General features: G+C 38.3%; 1 protein-coding gene across 7 annotated transcripts in view; it reads left to right on the top strand.

Moving 5' to 3' along the window:
• Window positions 1-681: 681 nt before the first annotated feature.
• LOC143030915 (ATP-dependent clpX-like chaperone, mitochondrial) overlaps window positions 682-21,333 on the top strand; it is a 160,885-nt gene continuing 140,233 nt past the window's right edge. For 2 of the 7 annotated variants that reach the window (XM_076194167.1, XM_076194161.1), the window contains exons 1-2: window positions 688-977; window positions 13,560-13,716. In XM_076194167.1, coding sequence (XP_076050282.1) covers window positions 13,638-13,716 — 79 coding nt within the window. In that variant the 5' untranslated portion in view covers window positions 688-977; window positions 13,560-13,637. Of the gene's footprint in view, window positions 978-1,282; window positions 1,301-2,441; window positions 2,459-3,660; window positions 3,726-13,559; window positions 13,717-21,333 lie in introns of those variants that run through there. The other 5 variants (XM_076194162.1, XM_076194165.1, XM_076194163.1 and 2 more) reach the window with 5 other exon arrangements.

Raw genomic sequence — 21,333 nt, 5'->3', positions numbered from 1 at the left:
AGACTAGAAAAACTTGAACTACAGACACTAGAGCAAAGAAGAGAGAGAGGAGATTTGATAGCTATTTACAGAATCATGAAAGGCATGGAAATTACTGATAGAGAGAATCTGATAAAATGGGATGACAGAAATACAAGAGGACACGGAAAGAAAATAAAAAAAGACAGCTATAGAAGAGATTTGAAAAAGAACAGCTTTCTTCACAGAGTAATAGACAGTTGGAACAAGTTAGATGAGAAAGTGGTGTGTGCAAAAACAATACATGAATTTAAAAATAGTTTAGATAAAATGAGATATGAAGACGGGACACCACGAGCATAGCTCCCCTTCCCGTAAAATACAACTAGGTAAATACACACACACACACACACACACACACACACACACACACACACACACACACACACACACACACACACACATATATATATATATATATATATATATATATATATATATAGATATAGATATATATAATTTGGTGATTCTAAATTAGTTTAATTATTTCACGTACTTCCATCGTTAAGGTTATTATGACATCTATATTCTATGTTATCTTCATTTTCTCATTCAGATACCTCATCTATTCAATATTGACTTGAGGCTTTTATTCATTATTCCAGCTTTCTTTTTTATTTTTTGCATAATGTCCCTTTAAATTGTGTGCGTGCGTGCGTGTGTGTATATGTGTATGTGTGTTTGTATGTGTACCTAATTGTGATGTCTGCTCGTACACGGAAGTTTTGAATTGTGATGTTCAGGTGGTTAAGATGAATATTTTTTGTAAAAAAAATAACTGAAAGATGCATGTGAAATTTTAGAAGGTATATAGGGGTGTACATGACAAAATAGTGAATTAAAATGTATTAGTTAAGATGTCGAGAATAGTAACTATAGTACTATAAGTTACGTAACAAAAACTAAGATTTATCCTATTGTGAGGGTGCTTCATGTCTCTGGCGCTTCGTCATTAAGTTGTAAGTACTGTAATCTTATTTGTACACTGTATAAAGGAAATGATTGTTGTAAGGATATGGAAATTTAACACGTTGATGTTTTGTTATTGTGTTATACAAATGTATTCAGTGGCCCTGATATGGGTTATTTTCTATTTGCATTCTTGTTGTTTAAGTCTTTGTTTACTATCACATTTTTATACAATTTCTGTGTCCCTTTTATGTTTCATGTGATTATTTTTGTTCTTTTCATTTCCACATGGTTGTGTTTTCATTAACTTCACTTTAAAGAAGATACCTTCAAGCTGGAGTCCAGCATAACAACGTCAACGGGATATATTATGGTAGTCGAAATAATTTTATTGGTTTGAACCTTACCTACATGATTATCAAGAAGTCTTGATTATGCCACGCTTTATGATTTTATCCAAATTATTATCTAATGGTGAAAGTGACTTTTGATTCCACAGTCCAACTATTAATACTTCTTCTGAAGAATATTTCTATTCAAGGTACTTAATCCTTTAAACATTTTCATGTGATGGTTTTAATAGGTCTTCCCTCACCTAAAATAATATCTTTTCATATCAGAAGCATAGCTTGAATAAAAGTGTATGTGTCCTTATGTTCAGTATCCCACCATTTCACAATCCAAACATGTAGAATATTGTAAACAATCCTAATTCACCATACATTATTGTATTTATTGCCTTGCCAGATTTAGATAGAATGAATCTCTAAGGTATATAAAGCTTGGAGACTCCTTGTTAAACAATGAATAAACCTAAAAACAAAATTTTGTCTCGGTATCAATCAATCAATTCATTGCCCTTGGTCTTGCTTGCAGAAGACCCACAGCCTTTAGGTAACAAGCAACAGCTCTGGACAGGTCCACAAATAATGTAAGGAAGATTCATTGTGTTGTTGCGTATGGGTTGTTAGCGTGGGGCATTGTAGTATGAGGTGTTCTGTCCTCAATGTAATGGTTGCATCCAGGGCAAGCCTCAAAAACCTGCTATTAATTCCTTGTATTAAAACTACTTGAAAATTGTGCAGTAAAACTAATTTTATAAGCTCTGGTATGTACTATAGGGTTGATGAAAGTTTTGGGATAGTTTGGACACATGGAATGAATGAGTGAAAAAAGAACAGTAAAAGATGTGTGAAAGGCACAGGTGGATGGATGGTCGACCAAGGATGGATGGATGGATGGATAGGGTATAAGGGGCATGGCAAAGAGGGGAATGTCTGTTGAGGAATGAAAGGAGAAGATAGGGGTGAATAGAGAATGGTTGTGTATGTATGATACTGTGATACATGGAAGGGAGGGGGGGTGATGGAGTATGTGTGAATATTTTGATGCAGCCCTAAGGGATTTCTCCCCGTCTTCTCTTTTTCTGCATTAGGGAATGGAAAGGGGGGTTGCCGATTAAATGAAGCAGTCTTGCTATGGATGTGTTGTCTTGGTACACTGCTTCTGACCCAGGGCAGGATGAGCCAAGGTAAGAGGGAGGGGGGTGAATGGAAGTGGATTATGTGGGGATGGAAGGGTGGGAGTGGATTTCATGCCTTTGTTTTTTGGCCACCTCCCTTGTATTGTATGTATATACAAGAAGCTGCATAAGTGTGAATGAAAGCCACCACAAAAAAAGTAAAAATAGATACATAATGATAATGATATAATAATAGAAAAAAGTCTAGTGATCTCTAATCTTGTGTATAAATGGATCACTAATTTAATGTATTAATAGATTTTTTTTAAGACTCGCAAAAGTTCCATAATTTTGAGGATAAAGCATATCTAACATGTAATTGATCATAACCACACCAAACTAGATTACCATGCATTATTTAATTGGTTAACAGTATTTCAATTTAAGATTGCTTGTTTATTATGTGTCAATACATTACCCCAGATCTCTTACAGGTTATCCTTGGCCTCCAAAGTGACTGGTCACAGCCAACTGTTTGGCCTACAAGTCACAGAAGATTTGTGATATCTGGATAGAGTGAGAAAAATAGAGGGAGGTGTTCACTGTCTTATATATGGTGATGGCATCTGGTGCAATTGGAGTCCATAACCAGTTCAGTTCTGTGTTGGTAATGTTTTAACACAGGGTGGTGAAATATAGACTTTGGTCTACTATGGAGTGCTTGTATTGTGATTAAGTGTGTATGTATTTTTGTTTGGAAGTGCTGTGGGATACTGGGTGCTTTTTTTTGTGAGTTTTTTGCGGGGGGAGGGGTGCGTGTGTGACATATAGGGATGGGAGGGTGGCACATATCTTTGTGCTAATCATATATGTATTTATGTATTTACCTAATTGTAGTATACAGGAAAGGAGCAATGCTTTTTGAATCCTGTCTCCTATTCTCTAATTTTTTTTTTCTTAGCATACCTAGCCTCAGTTTCATATACACTTCCAACTTAATCTATATATTTGATTTCCAATTATCATAGTTAGATTTGAACTTGTGTATTGTTTGAGCTTTGGCTATATCCCCTAAGCTATTCCATATTTTTGTGCATTGATATGAAAAACTGTAGTTCTTCATATCCCTTAGACATGTATTCTTTTTTTTAATTTGCTCCCATGACCTCTTAAAGCCCTCCCATCTTTAATCAGGAGATCTCTCTGCCAATGAAATCTATCTCGTTTAGTGACCTGAATGCAGTAATCATATGACCTCTTTGATCTTTCAGAGCTATTAGTCTTTCCTCATATGGTTTATCTACCAGGCTGGGGACCAGTATATGCTCTTACTGAGGTATGTAACCTTGAAGAGAAGATGTTCTGTGCTAAGCTTGAATCTGTAGTTGACCAGTGCCTGTGGTTATGGGTGACTTCAATACATTACTGGCATTGACAGCTAACTATGAAGTATGTATTAGCTCCAATAACAACAGTTTCCTCCTTCTGAATTTTGCAAAATCTAGAAGGCTTGGGAATAGTGGTTCTTGGTTCCAGAGACGAGAGCAACACTGATGGACATAGTATATTAATGCTAGAGGTGTGGCCAAGGAGATCGATCACAGACATGTAGCACTTAGGAGACCCTAAAGAACTGCAGGGTTTATTGAAGTGCTGAATTCTTTGGGGCCAATCACAGACTTGTGGTTGCAACACTGAGACTCTGCATCAAATCCAGGAAAATCCCAAGATGTAACCCACCTGGATTTCATTTGGAGAAACTCAGGGATGGTGCATGTACCCAGGAGTATGCAGTAGCAATCTCTAATTGGTTTGAAGCTTTTGGCTGTCTTAAGGACCCAGAAGAACTGTGGGACATTTTTAAATGCAAAACTCTGAAAGTTGCTGAGGAGTGTGTTGGAAAGAGCCCAAAGTTGAGGGGTGTCACATTGTTAGGGCATGTTGCCAGAATACCTGAGGACCTGGAGCAATACAGATCTCAGAATTTCCAGATTAAAGTTCTCATGAGAATGGATAAGGAGAGGTATGTTGAGGGACATTTTAATGCAAATGATGTCAGGTCTGTTTACTGAGCCCTGAAAAAACTCTGCTCCAAATCTGTGACCTATAGGAGCACACACCAAACAGCTGAATGCGAGCTAGTGTCAGGTGTGGAGGGGTGTAACCCCATTATTGAGTACTTTGACCAGTTGCTCATGGGTGACCCTCCAAGCTCCCTTTGATGGTGGTCAGGTGATGGTTACTGATCCACCGATAGACAAATCTCTGCCCCCTCGGACAGCAGTCAAAGAGGCTGTAAGTTGAAGGGTGTAGAGGCAGCTGGCATCTGCAGTATCAGTGTGAAGTTGTTGCTGAAAGCTGGAGGTGAGGCCACGATCCGCAGATTGGATGCAGTGCAGGTTTCCCCCACTTTATGATTTAGTTAGGTTCCTGAAGATTGAATAACAAACAATTGGATTGCAAACTTAAGTTTTGATAGGATTTAATTTAATGGGAGAGTAACCTCGGCCTAGCCTACATTGAGAGATAGTGTATACTCATATAACACTTTTTCCATGCCATCCAAAAAGGTAATGTTATAGATGCATTATATTTTTATACAGCCTAGCCTATATTGAGAGATAGTATATACTCATATAACACTTTTCCATGCCATCCAAAAAGTTAGTGTTATAGACACATTATATTTTTATACAGTGGTTTCCCCAGTAAGCCTATATCTACTGGAAAGAGCAGAAAAAGAAGCTCTGTAGAATGCCACTAGCCACCAGTTACCCAATCCTGCACCACACATACCTTTCATGGCTAGTCTTACTAAAATCCTGAGGAAGCCTTCTCGTCATCAGAAGTGGTAGGTGCTTGATGAATCCTGGGCAGCAGAGGGGGACAGAAGAGTGCCAGACATAGACTGGAGAGGTGGCGGAGGGGAGTCCAGATCAGCTGATGCATGGCGGGAGGCTGGGTGGGAGGGAGTGGCAGGTTTGAAGAAGCTGGAAATGGTGGTTTGCCTTGCCTTTTTTTTCTTGGCCTTGAATATATCTGTAGACCTTGAAGGCTTGCTTGACATTATAGGCAACTGTTCCACTTTGTGCTGGGTTTGGGTCCCATTCCTTTATTTTTTTGATGATTCCGTCTAGGCCAGAGAACACCTCACAAAATATTTTGATGTCAAGGCCTCGCTGGGGCGCATCATCATCATCATCATCATTGCCATGGAGAATTCATTCTTGTTCCAACTCCATCAGATCTTCATTGCTGAGTGGCTTCTCATGGAACTGTAGCAATTCTTTCATATCATCTTCATCCACCTCCTTGAAGCCAGCCATATGCGAGAGCCTGATGATGTCCTTACAAATGGGTGCCACATCACTAAATCCAATGATGTTGTTGTTGTCGTTCCCTAAACTGTCTGTCCGAGCAGTCCTGTCCTGGAGCTGCAGCGTCTACGTCGTGGGACCACCCCCCAACCCCAAGAGTTGGGGGCCAAACGGCGGCAACCAGCCCTGGCCACCGGCTCTATGCAGGTGGCACCGATCCCCAATGAAGTCGTCAGCTGGGTTGACACACTCAGGCCACATTTTTTTTTCCAGTAGCCATTCATTGTTTTATCTGTCACCTTCCATGCAGCATTGATATTGTCAATGGCCTTCCTGATATTATAACTGGCCCAGAACTGTGGGCTTGTCTGGGCTATCAGTCATGTTAATCAGCTTACTCATTGTGCAGCACTGGTAATACACCTTGAAAGTGGAGATCACACCTTGGTCCATGGGCTGGATAAGTACTGTCTTGTTTTTGTGCAGAAACATCACCTCTATGTTGTCTGCCCAATCTTCCATGGTTGTTTGTTGGTGGCTTGGGGCATTGTCAACCAGCAGAAGGAAATGGTTGGCAATGTTTTCTTTGGCAACATAGTCACGCAGTGCAGGGAACAAATAATCTGCAACATAATACTGGTTCATAGAAGACATCATCCAGGGCTTCTTGTTGGATCTATATATCACTGGGAGATATTCTTTCACAGCCCTCAAGTGTCCTTGGGTTTTCACAGCGGTAGATCAGTAAAGGCTTCAGCTTCAGGTCCCCAGCTGCATCACCGTCCAGCACCAGGGTTAATCTGTCTTTGGATCCTTTAAATCTTGATGTTTTCTCCTCCTTAGCAATAAAGGTTCTGGATGACATTTTCTTCCAATACAGGCCTGTCTTGTTGTAGTTTATCACCAGTTTGGCACTGTAGCCACACTCTTCAATGTGTTTTTTCAGTGTTGGTATGAATACTGCAGTGGCAGGCTCGTCAGAACTTGCTGCCTCACCAGTCATCTTGATGTTGTGTAGGGCTGCTCGGGCTTTAAAATGGTTGAACCAACCCGGACTGGCACTGAAAGTTGACCCATCCTTAACTTCATATCCCTTCTGATATAGATCATTATAAATCAAGAAGGCTTTTGTTGTCAAAAGGGAGGTAGAAAGAGAATTGCTGTGGTGAGACAGGTCATCAATCCACAGCCTTAAGAGTCTTTCCATTTCCTTCATTATTGGTTCCCTCTGCCTCATCAGAATCTTTGCCATTGACCCCTACCATACAGTGCCGCACACGTAGGCGTCATGAGGAGCAAGTGGATTCGCGACGCTGCCATATCGGCGTCTTGATTATATTTATTGTAGTCGCCCCTGCGTTTTGACATTCTCCCTAATCTGCCCTTAATCACATTCTCTATGGTTTTCAAAATTCACGGGTGAAAGAGAGAATGATCGATATAAGCGGTGACTATATTTTATGATGCGAGTATTATTACGACACGTCGTACGGCTGGCATTGGCTGCTGCCCGCGAGATTGAAGTCCCGGAGTGAAGTGGTTAATGTAGAAGCTGTTTCACCAGCTTTCTTTGGAGTGGTCTGGGATCAGCTCCACAAAGTTGGTTACAGGTAGTGCAATGTTCTATGTGACGGATGATGTAGGTGGCCATCTTAGGCCAGATATATGCATGTCTGGTGTTTGCCAAACATTTGTCTCTACCAGGATGATCTGCAATGGGGCTATCATGGACCATTAAAAGGACTCTAGGAATCAATGAATTTGGGATCTCTGGGCTGTAGCAACAGTGCCTCTCTTAAGAATTCCATCTTGCAGATGTAATTCCTGAAAGGAGATACGGGGCCTTTTTTGTAGTGTGGCTCCCATTTGTAGGTGGAGAATTACCTGTGACCAATTGGGTCATTTCTCTGTTCCTTTTGAAGTTCCTGAGGGGAAATACAGTGGGTGGTTGGTACTGTTGCAATCAGGGGGTTCCTGCTAAGTGCATCTGCTATGACATTGGCCTTACCTTTTATGTAGGTAATCTCTGGGTTGAACTCTTAGATGGTTGTGTGCCACCTAGCTATCTTACCCTATAAAAGTTTCCCTTTGAAAAACTGTTAAAGGTTGATGGTCTGTCATGACTGTGATTTTTTATCCAAGAGCAGGTTCCTGGAAATGTTTTAGAGCCCAGAATATGGCTAGAGCTTCCAAGTGGGTGGTGGAGTAATTATACTCTGCTAGGTTCAACACACAGCTATTGTAAGCTATTGCTCTATGTTTCCCATTTGAATCTATTTGTTGTAGGAGTGCTCCTATCCCAAGGGAGGATGCATCTGTAAACAGAAAGAATTCCCTTGTAAAGTCAGGAAATGCGAGGACAGGTGCCCTGGTTAGTGCAGTTTTTATTCTCTGAAAGCGCTCTTGTTCCTCCGAGTCCCATGTGAAGGGTACATTCTTATGTGTGAATTTGATAAGTGGAGCAGCTAATTTTGCAAAAAAAAATTATGGAATGTCTGTAATATGCTGCCATACCAGCAAAGGAGTAGAGTTGGTCCTCATTCTTTGGGGTGGAGAATTCAGCAATGGTTCTGATCTTATCTGAGTTTGTGTGTATTCCCTCCTTGTCCACTGTGTGGCCAAGGAATGTAATTTTCCTTTTAAGGAATTTACATTTTGGAATTTACATTTAAGGAATTTACATTTTTGAGGAAGTATGTATGAGAAATAATTTGATGCAGCCCGAAGGGATTTCTCCCTGTCTTTTCCTTTTCTGCATGAGGGGATGGAGAGGGGGGTTGCCGAATTAATGAAGTGGCCTTGCTGTGATATGCTGTCTTGCAACACTGCTTCTGACCCAGGGCAGTGGACAGGATGCAGGGATGACCCGTCATCCAGGAGGTGCCAAGATGAGAGGGAGGGAGAAGGGTGGAGGGGAGTGGAATATGTAGGGGATAGAATGGGTGGGAGTGATTTCTATGCCTTTTTCTTTTTGGCTACCCCCTGTGTAAGGGGGAAGAAAGCCTTTGGTATAAGTATGTATGTATGTATGTATCGTATTTTTCAGACCATAAGGCGCGGGCAAAATCCTTAAAATCGGCCAAAATCAGGTGGTGCGCCTTGTGTGTGGCTTCAGTGCAAAAAAATGTCTCGGAGAGTGATGTACTATTTTGACACATTTCATAGCTAGCCTGCCAACGGCGACAGTGCATAGGCCTAGCAAAAGTTACAACCAAGTTATAACCAAGATGCATGTATCTTGACAAGAAAATTGCGAAAACTTTGACAGTTTTTGAGTCCATGCCACCGCATTCATTCATGCTATCATGGCTATGACATGATAGCGTCCACAACACAGACAGCCATTTTGCATTGGTCTAGTCTAGCTCCACTCAGACTGTAGTCATTTGTTAATAAATCTTGTGTTTTTAAGTGAATAGAGAATTCCGGGAATAAAACTGCTAATGTTGGTTTTATTCCCCACAATCCCATAACGTGTTTATGTTGTTTTTTAGAGGTATTGGCAGGGCAGACCGTCCATGGAGGTGGTCTGATTTCACTGACCAAAATAAAAAAATATATCATTTTTGTAATTTTGCTAAATCCCAACCGATTTTTCTCATTCTCATAAAAGTACAGCAGAAATTGGCAATACCACACCATGGAGAGCAGAGGGATCATGACTACTGAAATAAACATAAGATGGTTACCATAATCTATTATTGGAAGATACGATATCATCACTCTATTGCCATCCCCAAAGACGAAATGAAACGGCCCATGTGGAATTGCAAATGACGATGACAACGGATGCTGTGCATCATACATGTCATACATGCTGTAAACATGGTAAACTGTATGAGATGCATGATGCAGTCAGTGTGGATGGGGGGACATGATGGGTGAAAAGTTTTAAGTACGGCTATGCGATACTAAAAAGTGCTAAATAATTGTTGGGATAGCCTAAAATCTAGAGTAGTTTATCGTGCCGTTTGGTCATGCCAGCTAGACAGCTCCGTTGTCTGTGACCTGCCTCGTATGGACGCAGGATCAATCGACCTCGTGTCGTCGGTCGTCATGTATGATTATCTGATGACGAGACCAGGTGCGTCTTATATAAGGACGGGGAATAGCAAATTATGGGTCGCCTTATGGTCCGAAAAATACGTTATGTACATTTTGACAATTGGATGTTGAGGCCAGCATTGCTGATGGTCTGTAAGACGTACCGAAGGGTGTCAAGATGGTCTTCTACAGTAGGGGAAAACATTATTAGGCTGTCTAGATAGAAGAAAAGTGATTTGCCTAATCTGTCTTTGAAAAGGCTATTCATGAGCCTTTGTAGTGCACTGGGGGTGTTCTTTAGCCTGAAGGACATATGGTTAAATTCGTAATGCCCTTTATCAGTGCTAAAGGCTGTTACCTCTTTTGACTCATTCCCTAGTTCTATCTGCCAGAATGCAGATTTAAGGTCTAATGTAGAGAATGTTGAGTTCTCTTTTCCTAGGGCATTGGTATGTGATTGGGTGTGGTATGTGTTTTGACTTTACGGAAATCAATGACAGGTCTGAGTGTGAAGTTGTGTTGTGAATGGAACACAAGGTATTTTGTCTTGTGCATTGCCGGCAGTCCCGAGTATAATGGGAATTATTCTTTCCATGTCCTCTTGTGTTTCTCTTATCCCAATTTAGTAAGTCTTCTCAATCATGGACTTCTATACCTCTCGTAATTCTGTTGATGGTCAACAAGTCACCTCTTTCTCTCCTTTGTTCCAGAATCGATAATTCTAGTTTTCAAAATCTTTCTTCATATGACAGCTTTTATAGTGTTGGGGCCATCTTCATAGCTGCTCTCTGGATTTTCTCAATCTTCATTATATTCTTTTTAGTACTGGGTGACCATAGTGTCACTGCGTACTCCAATTTTGGCCGTATCAGTGTAACTAGAATTTTCTTTACAATTTCTTCATCCAAGTGAGTAAAATTCACCTGTATTGATCTTAAGAAGCTATAGGTTTCATCGATAATTTTGTTTATATGGTTAACGGGACATATCTTTTGTGGTGATTATTCCCAGGTCTTTTCCAGATCCCACTTTACTTCCTTTTCACCAATTTTGTATTGCCCTAATATCCTTTTTTTTTTTTTTTTTTAATACTTTAACTAAATTCCATTATGCTACATCTCTTAATGTTGAAGTCCACTTCCCACTTCTGACTCCATTCCCAAACCCTGTTCAAATCTCTGCAGTGAGTCACAGTCTGTTTCAGTACTCTAACAATTTTGCTTCATCTGCAAAGAAGCTCATGTAAGATTCCACACCCTCATCCATGTCATTCACATAAATAGCAATTATTGGAGCCAATACTGATCCATGTGGAACTCCACTAATTACCTCTTCCCATGTAGAACTCTTATCTCTGAGCACTACCCTCATTTTTCATCCATGTAAAAAGTTCTCCATCTCTTCCCATATAATACAACGTATAATACAAATTTCCCTATTGATCCACTCCACCTTTCACTGTCATCTCTTCCCATCATATTTCTTTGCAGTTAAAATCTCCCATAAGTACCACATTACTTCCATCCTTCAGCATCTCGTTTAGTGAAAGTCTCGTATCATCTAACATTTTGGAATAATCTCTCCAAACCCCAAACCGATGTAGAGATTATACCATTTCGATACTAATTACTGTATCACAACCACTTGACATCTCTGTTTAGAGCAGCTATCCTAGCATGACCTGACCTGATTGATGCCTTTATCCCAACTGAAGCCCTCAGTTCAACTACATCCCTGATAAGAGATTTGTAGCTGTTATCTAGCTCAATCAGCAGAACAAACTGAATTTGCCAAAAGTGTCTGTGTATTATACTCAGAAATAGGGCATTTTTGGGGGTAGCTGAGCCTGAGAAAGGGATGCACATTATACACAGTAGCATATGATAAATGGGTAATTAAGATAATTAATTTTTTATTTCCCACTTTTCTAGAGTTTGAAACTTATTTCAGGGAATGTTTATTGATAATGTTGCATTGCTGTTTTAATTATGGTATTTTTCTTTTGGTTGCTCCAGTTGCTTCATAGGTGGGGAGATGACATAAGAGTTTGTGATGGATTTTATTTCTCCACATTTGTTATTTGTTTTCCCATCTATACTTGAAATTTTTCCCAGTTTTCTTCTTTCTTGTTTTGTGATAGCCTTAATTGTTGTAGTTATTTTTCTTGCTCTGTTTGATTTCTTATACTTTATAGCTTATTTCCTCTCTCTGTGGTGGTGGTATTATCTCATGTGGAATTGGGGTTATATATATTTTTTCTATATCCTCTTGAATTGTATCTTTTGCTTGATATTTGAATGGTCACTGTTCTGTCATCCAGTGCTTTATGTATGGATGGGCACAGGTCTGTGTTGAAGGTCTATATTTTTGATATCCTGTGTGTATTCTTGCCAATTTGCTTTTTTGTAGTTTGTGAAAATTCTTTTGTATGCAGGTTGTATTTTTCCTGATTGTTGATGACCTTTATTGGGAGGTTGGCTAAGGGTATGTATGGTTTCTCATGTTTGTGTTCTTAGGTGAAAGTGAAGCACAGAAACAGGACCTATGGGTGTATTTCTTATCCTGTATATTGCAATTACAAAAAATTGTGACGTACAAGTTGACCTGGCCTTAAGTTGAGTTAAAGATGTTAAGCTAAAAATTCTTGGTTAAGCCTATACCTTCCAGAAAAAAATCTCCAAACATAAAGTAGGCTACTGGCAGGCCAAACCTTACTCAATAGGCCTAATTGGGGATAGGCTATGGTAACCTGTACCACATAATTTAAGTCCATAACTGACCTTGGAGTTAAATGTATGAAATATATATGGGTCAACATTTTTAAAGTTAAAGTACAGTATCTTGGAGTTAAGGCTTTGATTGTCATTGTAATGCAGTAACTTTCAAGTAATCTATATTTTAAGGTAATGTCATACCATATATAAACACTAATTATTCTTCCTCTTCCTTTTCCTCTTTCGCATTCTCCACTTCCACCTCTTCCTTCTCTACCTCCTTTTCCTCTTCCTCCTCTTCCTCCCCTTCCTCCCCTTCCTCCCCTTCCTTTCCTTCCTCTTCCACTTCTTCCTCCTTTTCCATCTGCTCCTCCTCGTTATCATTTGCTAATGCTAGAGGTAAAAAATAATCCCACATACAACATAGATAACAAATTCTAAGTTTCATCTCAAAGAGATTTATTGGAAGGCCTCAGGACGATATATAAACACTAATTATTCTTCCTCTTCCCCTTTCATATCCTCCACTTGCTCCTCTTCCTTCTCTTCTACCCCCTTTTCCTCCTCTTCCTCCCCTGATCAGTGAAACTTGGGCAGTAGTTGTTTTAGTTGTTTTTCTTCTTTTTCATTTAATTATTATATTTATTTTTTCAAAGTAGAAGGAAAGACTAAAAGTTGTATTGCAAAAGTAATTATTGTTGCCTCAAGTTTTGCTGTCTGGAAACCTGTTGCTCTGTAGTGGCTAGCAATAGTCTTCATCATCTGAAGCTGTTCTTCCTAACATTTTCTCACTTGTCTACAACTTTGACTCTTCTCCTGTAATGGCACCAGCTAGAATGAGACAGATTGAAATCCAAAGAGTCATTGTGTGGTGGTCTTAGATCCTGAAATTCACCTTGGTCTGTGCCTATTGAAATGGAAATTTAGACCCAAATAGGCTCTTTTTTGTCTTTCTCGCTGAAGCATATCTTTCAGGATTTTTATTTTTCCATATTTTATGGCTTTTTACTTTTTTTCAAATGTAGAGAAGAAAGCAGAGTTGCATTTGAAGAATTATTGTCTGTATTTTACATGTATATTTTCTTATGTTTCCAGGAATCCCATGCAAGCAACTAAATTAGAGATTGTAATTCCAACATTTGGTGAAAGATTGAAGAAAGGTAGTGTGTGACAATGTCGAGTGTACGATGGGGAGCACGTTCAGTACGAAGATTCCTTAACCTTCATGTTGTCAGTTCTGCAAATAATATCGGTAAGTAACAGATAAAAAAAAGCTTGATTAAGGAATGCATGATTATTGAAAAATACTGTGGTAGCTGTATATTTATCTAGTCTTAATTTAGTTTTAAAACCACAATTGAACCTCTGACAACAAATGTTCCATTTAACCACTTCCATACAGTGACGCTTACATAGGCGTCATGAGGAGCAAGTGGGTATGCGATGATGCCGACGTCGGTGTCTTGATTATATTTATTGTAGTCATACCTATGTAACCTCCATTCTCTCTAAACTGGCTTCATCATATTTTCTATGGTTATCAAAATTCACAGGTGAAAGAGAACGAACGATTGAGCACTGACTTTATTTTTTATAATGCGATTATTATGACGCAACATCGCACGTCGGGCAGCTAATGCTGCCAGATGTGCGATGTGCCCCGGAGTGAAGAGGTTAATGAACAAATTGGTTAATGAACAAGTTTTATGAAAAAAATTTGTATTTACCTAGTTGTACCTAGTTGTATTTTACGGGACTCTAGAGCTATGCTCGTTTTGACTGTTTTTTTATCTCTCCACATCCAGTTTGCTTTTGAATTCGTGTATAGTTCTGGCATTAACTGTTTCACTGTTCAATTTGTTCCAGATGTCAATCACTCTGTGTGAGAAACTGTTCTTTTTCAGATCTCTTCTGTAGCTGTCTTTCTTTAGTTGTGTCTGTTAATGAATGATACTTTGGATACGAACATATCTATACACCTGTACACACAGTCCCACCAGCTCAATAATATTTTGGCAATTTTGCCATAATAATTTTGGTTAGCAAAAGTTTCGGTTTAAGAATGGAGTCATGGAATGGATTAAGTTCATTATTCAAGGTTCCACTGTATTTGCATGGGGCACTTGTCTGTGAATGTGCTGTGTCTTGCGACACTGCTTCTGACCCAGGGCAGTGGACAAGGTGCAGGGATGACCCATCATCCAGGAGGTGCTAAGATAAGAGGGATGGTGGAGTGTATTCAGGGATGGAATGGGTGGGAATGATTTTATGCCTTTTTCTTTTTGGCTACCTCCCTTGTAAGGGGGAAAAAGCCTTGGTATATGTATGTATGTACTTGTCTGACAGAATTAATTCACAGGAAGCAGTGATTGTGTATTCACAAGGGTTCCTAATTACATTGTAGGTCCTCATTTGGTCCTATAATCATCCCTCATCCCCCTGCCAGCTTTAAAATGTTTGTTTATGTTGTGGGATGAGAGAAAAATATGAGGGGTATAAAAAAAAAAAAGAAGAGAAGCAAATAGAAAAATAAAGGAGGTAAACAGGAGAGCAGATGCAAAATGAGAGAGGAGTATGACAAATTTTGAAAACAATAAAAAGAGGATTTGGAAGTAAATCAAAAGAGGAAGGGGAGGTGAGTCAAGTTGAGAAGAAAAGATAAAAGGCGCTGATGGACAGATTTTAATGGAAGAGGAGACAGAAAGGGGAAGATGGGTGGAGTATTTTAGAGAGCTGTTGAATGTGGTGGTGGCAGTAAGAAAATGATGGTGATGGGAGAGGAAGATGGAGAAAGAAAAGATGAGGTGCAAGTAGCTCTGGAAATGATGAGAACAAGTAAGGTGGGTTAGATGGGTGTCATGCAGAGTGAAGAAAGGAGGTATAGTAATAAAGGACTTGATGGTGAAGTTGTACCCCTCACGCAGCAACTTTTTTTTTTTTTTAGGAAATGTTTCTTTTCAAGAAAAAAATGATTGTTTATAGTATTTTTCATGTCAATTATGGAAATAACTTTATTTTTATTCATTACCAATAGTTTACTTGAAATTTTATTTTGAAGATACCATATCTGGCAAAAATGAGATAACTTGTCTTTCCTTTTTTATTGTCTTTTTCCCAACTTTAGAATCAAAAAGGGAAATTACAGGCTTATTTTACTCTTTTTATATCTTATTTTACAATTGATAATCTGGTATTTCCAGTGAATGGGAAGTGTTGTGGTGGAGGAAGAATATTTTGTCCTGACACATGTCAACACCAATGTCGTAAATCCTCCTCCTTCTCCTCCCCCTCCTTACAAAGGATTACAAAGGCGGAGCATGCCGACAGGAGACCTTTTGATCCATATCTAGGTCGGATGCGAAAAAAAAGTCATTAATAATAAAACAATAAATAAAAATTATAATAATGTAAATAATAAATAAAATACACAAATAAATGCATAGGTATAGTTAAATAATAAACAAACACGTAAGTAGTAAATAATAATAAATTGACATATAACTAATAATAAATGAAAATCAGACAGACAAATGATATCAAAACAAAAATAAATAATATAAGATAAATTATAATCATTACAGCATCTTAGGTATTTATCTAAATGATTCTTAAAGCTTCGAACTGAACTACATTGCACTACCTGTGCAGGAAGTTTACATTAACTACACGGTTGGCAAAGTTGTTTCTACCTACTTCCAAATTGAATCTATTTCCGGACAGTTTGAGACCATTGTTTCTTGTCTGATTCTCATTCAATGTGAAAATTTGGTCACCTTTGATATTGTCAATTCCCTTTAAAATCTTAAAGACCTGTATCAAGTCACCTCTGAGTCTACGCTTTTTTAGGGAAAACAGATTCATATGTTTTAGTCAATTTTTGTATGATTTATTTTTGATATTTGGAATCAGTTTTGTGGCGCGCCGTTGTATTTTTTCCAGTCTGTCAATGTCTTTAATGAGATTCGGTGACCATACGGAAACAGCATATTCCAAATGTGGACGAACTAACGATTTATATAGCTTGTTAATGAGTGATGGACTTTTGAAATCAAAAGATCGCGCAATCAGTCCCAGAATCTTATTTGCTTTCTCAGAGGCTGAAATACACTGCTTGGATGATTTGAGGTCGTTACTGATAATTACGCCGAGATCTTTTTCACAATCCACTTGTGTTAACGAATTTCCAAATAATTTGTAATCGTACTTACTGTTATTTTTACCTATGTGCATTACCTTGCATTTACCTGTGTTAAATTTCATTAGCCACTTTTCAGACCATTGCTATAATTTATCTAAATCTTCTTGAATATCTAATTGGTTTGAGTGATCATTTGCCACTCCGCACAGTTTTGTATCATCAGCAAATTTGGAAACAGTAGATTTTAGTCCATGGTCTATATCATTTATATATACTATGAATAGAAGTGGCCCAAGAACGGAACCCTGAGGAACTCCACTTGCAACACTTTTCCATCCAGAAGTTTTTCCATTTAAAACAACTCTCTGTTTACGACCATTCAACCAATTACTAGTCCAACCTAATAGGCTACCACTTATTCCATGTAAAGCTAATTTAGTAATTAGTCTTTCGTGTGGGACGGTATCAAAAGCTTTTGCAAAGTCTAGATATATTAAATCTATATTGTTTCTTTTGTCATAATTCGAGATAACTGTGTTGTAGAATTCGAGTAAGTTAGTCACGCAAGAACGTTTCCGTCTGAAACCATGCTGGCTATCATTTATCAAATGGTTACTTTCTAAATGATGTTCGATAGCATCTCTGATGATAGTTTCCATTATTTTTCCTATGATTGAAGTCCTCCTCCTCCTCCTCCTCCTCACTTGAGAGAGAATAGCCATCATCAGGTGAACTTACACTCTAATCTGATGTATCCAAGCTTCTAATTGAAGCTTCATATTCATTCTCACAGCACATCCACAACAAGGCTGCTTCATTTAATTGGTGACCCCCCTCTCTCCATCCCCTTATGCATAAATGGAGAAGACAAGGAGAAATCTCTTCAGGATGTGTCAATTTATTTTTCACACATACTCCTTCACCCCCCATCCCCCTCCCTGATCCTCCCACAAGCGTAGTGTTGTCAGCTAACAACAATTGGCTTATCTCCCACTTTTCTCCATTTTCTTTAACCATCTCCAATCCCTGACCCACTACCCTTGCATTTACCTCTTGCACCACCACATCCATGTATAAATTGAACAAGCAGGGCAACATAACATCCCTGATGAAGTCCCCTAGTACCTCAGACCACTCACTCTCTCCATTTCTGATTGTAACACAAGCTCAACAATCATAAAAACCCTTGACTGCTCTTAACAGCTTTCCTCCTATCCCATATATCTGTAATACCTCCCACAGTGCCCTCCTGGCTACCCTGTCATAAGCCTTTTCTAAAGCCATAAAAGCCCAAATAACATCATTACCTTTTCCTAAAACTTTCTCACATATCTGTCTTGCCACAAAATCTGATCCATGCAACCCCTACCTGTCCCAAACCCACACTGTTCCTCACCAATTACTCCCTCTGTTCCTCTCTTAATCCTCTCAGTCTAGATCCTCCCATAAGCCTTCCCAACTACACTTAACAAACTGACCCCTCTGAAACTACTACACTCACACTTGTCCCCTTTTCCCTTGTAAAGTGGAACTGTACAGGCACTCCTCCAGCCCTCTGGCACTCCACCCTCTCTTAAATCTCACCAGCCAGTCTATCAGTGTACCTCTTTTTTTTTTAGACATTCTGCATAACATCCATCCAATCCAGGTGCCTTACCTGCTCTCATCATTTTAGCAGCTGCATTCACCTCATCTTTCCTTATTTCTCCTCCATTTTCCTCACTCATCATTTAAAGACAGCAATGGTTCTCAAGAAGCATTACTCTCATATATGCTATTCAATTTCTTCACAAGCAATCTCCTAACACCAGATCTCAAACATAACACCAAAGCACTCACCTATGGAGATGACAGGATGATGATACCCCAGCATAGCAACTATAGCTCACTGGCTAAGAACACCCAAGCTAAAACTAAAACAATGGTTTTATAATAATACAATGGAAACCTCATGTCAGAAATCACCAGTAACATTGCTTAATTCAGGTAACCATGAACAAAAAACATTAAAAGTAAAATCAGAGAGCCAAACCCTTCCATTGGAAAAGAATACAAAGGAGATGCAAGCAGCAGCAGACCTATTGGTTCTTACAGGGCTGCTTGTGAATTGAAAGGGGGTGTAAACAATGGAAATGGTTAAGAACCACTGAATTAAAATGTATGAGCATAAAATGTTATGAAATGAAATAGATTAGGGTTGGACTCCATATATTTATTTTGGCATTTCTTATGTGTCAATCTTATTTGAACTTGTGTTATGAAAAGGTAGTTTATTCCAAACATCTGCAATACAGTTAAAGATTTTTTTTCATTGGAGTTTGATCTCTTAAAGACTGTTTTATAACCATTATCGCTTGTGATATTACTACACTCCACAATAAAATAATCATATAACTTCATATTAACGAACCCGCGGAACATTTTAAAGACTTTAATTAAATTGCCCCACCTTTCTATGTTTGGATAAGCTACTTAGACTCTGTGGGTCTTCAGCAAGAGAAACCTTGGGGAATGGATTAATTTATTAATTTTACCGTGATGCTTTTTTTTTTTTTTTTTTTGTTGTTGTCTTGAATCAGTAATGTAATTGAGGATTGCTTTGTTGTTACTGTTAGTCACATGCATTAGTAAGCACTTCAGTGTAATGGTTAGGACCTGATGTGGGGAGATTGCTTGTGAAGAAGTTAAAAAGTGCAGTTGATAATATGGCACCTTGGGGGAATCCATTGCACTCTTTTAATAAATTTTGTTATTTTGGTTTACTCCGTACTCTACCTGCTAAGAAGTTTTTAGCCATTTTTTGTCATTGCTATGGATGTCTGTCGAAGATCTTTCTGAACTTCATAAAATACCTATTTTGCCTATTGCCACCATTGCTGCTATCCTTGGTGGTACAGTAATTTCCTGGTATTATTTGCAAGGAGTAGGTTCCAAGACCCCTTGTGAATAGTGATAAATTGTGGGTAGTGGATGTGCCCCTTAAAATGCTGTAGAATACCCTTTTTGATAATACAGTCCTTGTTTTAATGTTTTGATATTGTTTAATGATGTAAATAAATACGGAGACTCCATTTTTTTTTTTTTTTTTTTTTTTTAATATAATAATGAATTTTTATAGAATTATAGTAAAATAGACCTGTACTCACCTTAGAAAAATTGATTGAATATTGTCCCCTGATTGGTTACTGTAACTGCTTCGTGGGTGTAAGTGTGAATTTTATTTTGACTTTTTGATGCTTTTTACAGCTCTCCAAATTTGCCATTGTCTGTTTTCCTATATCCAGTATGTGTTTGTTTTCTCAATTATTTTATGTTTATTAATTTTGTGATGTTTTTATGCACATGCTGAAGTTGTTCTTTTTCTTGTTCTGTTAGGTTGTGTTTATTTTTTAATTTCTTTCTTTTTTCTTTAGGGTGGCTATCTCTTATGTGTAGTTGGGGTTGTATTTTTTCAAACGTCTGGGAATGTGTCCTTTGCTTGGCTTTTGGGTGGTAAGTAAAACTGCCCAATCTAGCAATGGGTACTGTTCCATGTCACAGGTCTCTAATTATTTTCTTTATGAATGTTCTCTTGTATGTAGGTTGCATTTTCTCTAGTTCTGTGGTAATCCTTATTGGGAAGTGATCTAACAGGAGGTTTTATATAGTTTCCCATGTTTGTGTTTGGAGAAGCAGTCGTACATTGCTGTTTTGTTGGTAATATTTTTTTCTAGGGTTGCTACAAATGTTTTATGAGAAGAGGGATATTTGAGTGTATGATTATTCTTTTTATACTATATATGCTGGCCTGTAAGACAATCCAATGCATAAGCTGACCCCTAGAATTCTGGGGTGTAATTCAAGTTTAAGCCTATAGTCACTAGATAAGACGATCCCTAAATATAAGGCAGCACCACTCTCCCTATCCTATTGTATGGAAAGAAAAGACTACATTTATTTTATGAATGCATGGTAGCTTAACAGATATGTACTGAATATTTACAGATTTATATGTAAGTATATCAGCAGTTATTATGGTAGTTGATGCATCTTCAATATTGTCTGATGGAAGAGACAATCTGTATGATAGTTTCAAATTCTTTATGATAGTTCCCCACTGCTGATGATGGTAGTAAGACAGCACTTGTGTAATGAACCCATAGTTCTACATCTGTTTTCTACTGCTGCAAGTGTGTTCTAACTTGCAGAGTAAACCATTCTAACCTACCTTAATGAACCTAACTTACCATTGGTATTGTTATAATTCTACATTAAATAGTTTGACCAAACATGTTTCAATAGGAAATAATTGTGGTGGGCTGCAATGATTATGGCCAGTATTTACCTAGTTGTATTATACAGGAAGGGGGGCTATACTTGTAGTGACTCATCTTTGTATCTCTCAGCATCTACTTTGTCCTTAAATTCTTGTATGGTGTTTGCACACACTATTATTTCACCTAATTTATGCAAGATATCTACCACTCTGTGTGTAGAATATATATATGTATATATATATTTTTTAAATCTCTTCTATAACTATCCTTTTTGAGTTTTTTTTTTTATGGCCTCTTGTTTTTCTTTTATCCCACTTTAATAAGTTTTCTCTGTCAAGGACTTCCATGCCTTTCATGATTCTGTAAATGGTCAATAGATCTCCTCTTTCTCTTTTTTGTTCCAGGGTTGGTAATTCCAGTTTAGACAATCTTTGTTCGTATGTCAACTTTGAAAGTGTTGGGGCCATCTTTGTTG

The sequence above is a fragment of the Oratosquilla oratoria genome, chromosome 12, assembly GCF_046742065.1.
Source record: "Oratosquilla oratoria isolate Oo_2021 chromosome 12, ASM4674206v1, whole genome shotgun sequence".
In the NCBI taxonomy this organism is placed as follows: Eukaryota; Metazoa; Arthropoda; class Malacostraca; order Stomatopoda; family Squillidae; genus Oratosquilla; species Oratosquilla oratoria.
This window is presented reverse-complemented; position numbering and strand designations above follow the sequence as displayed.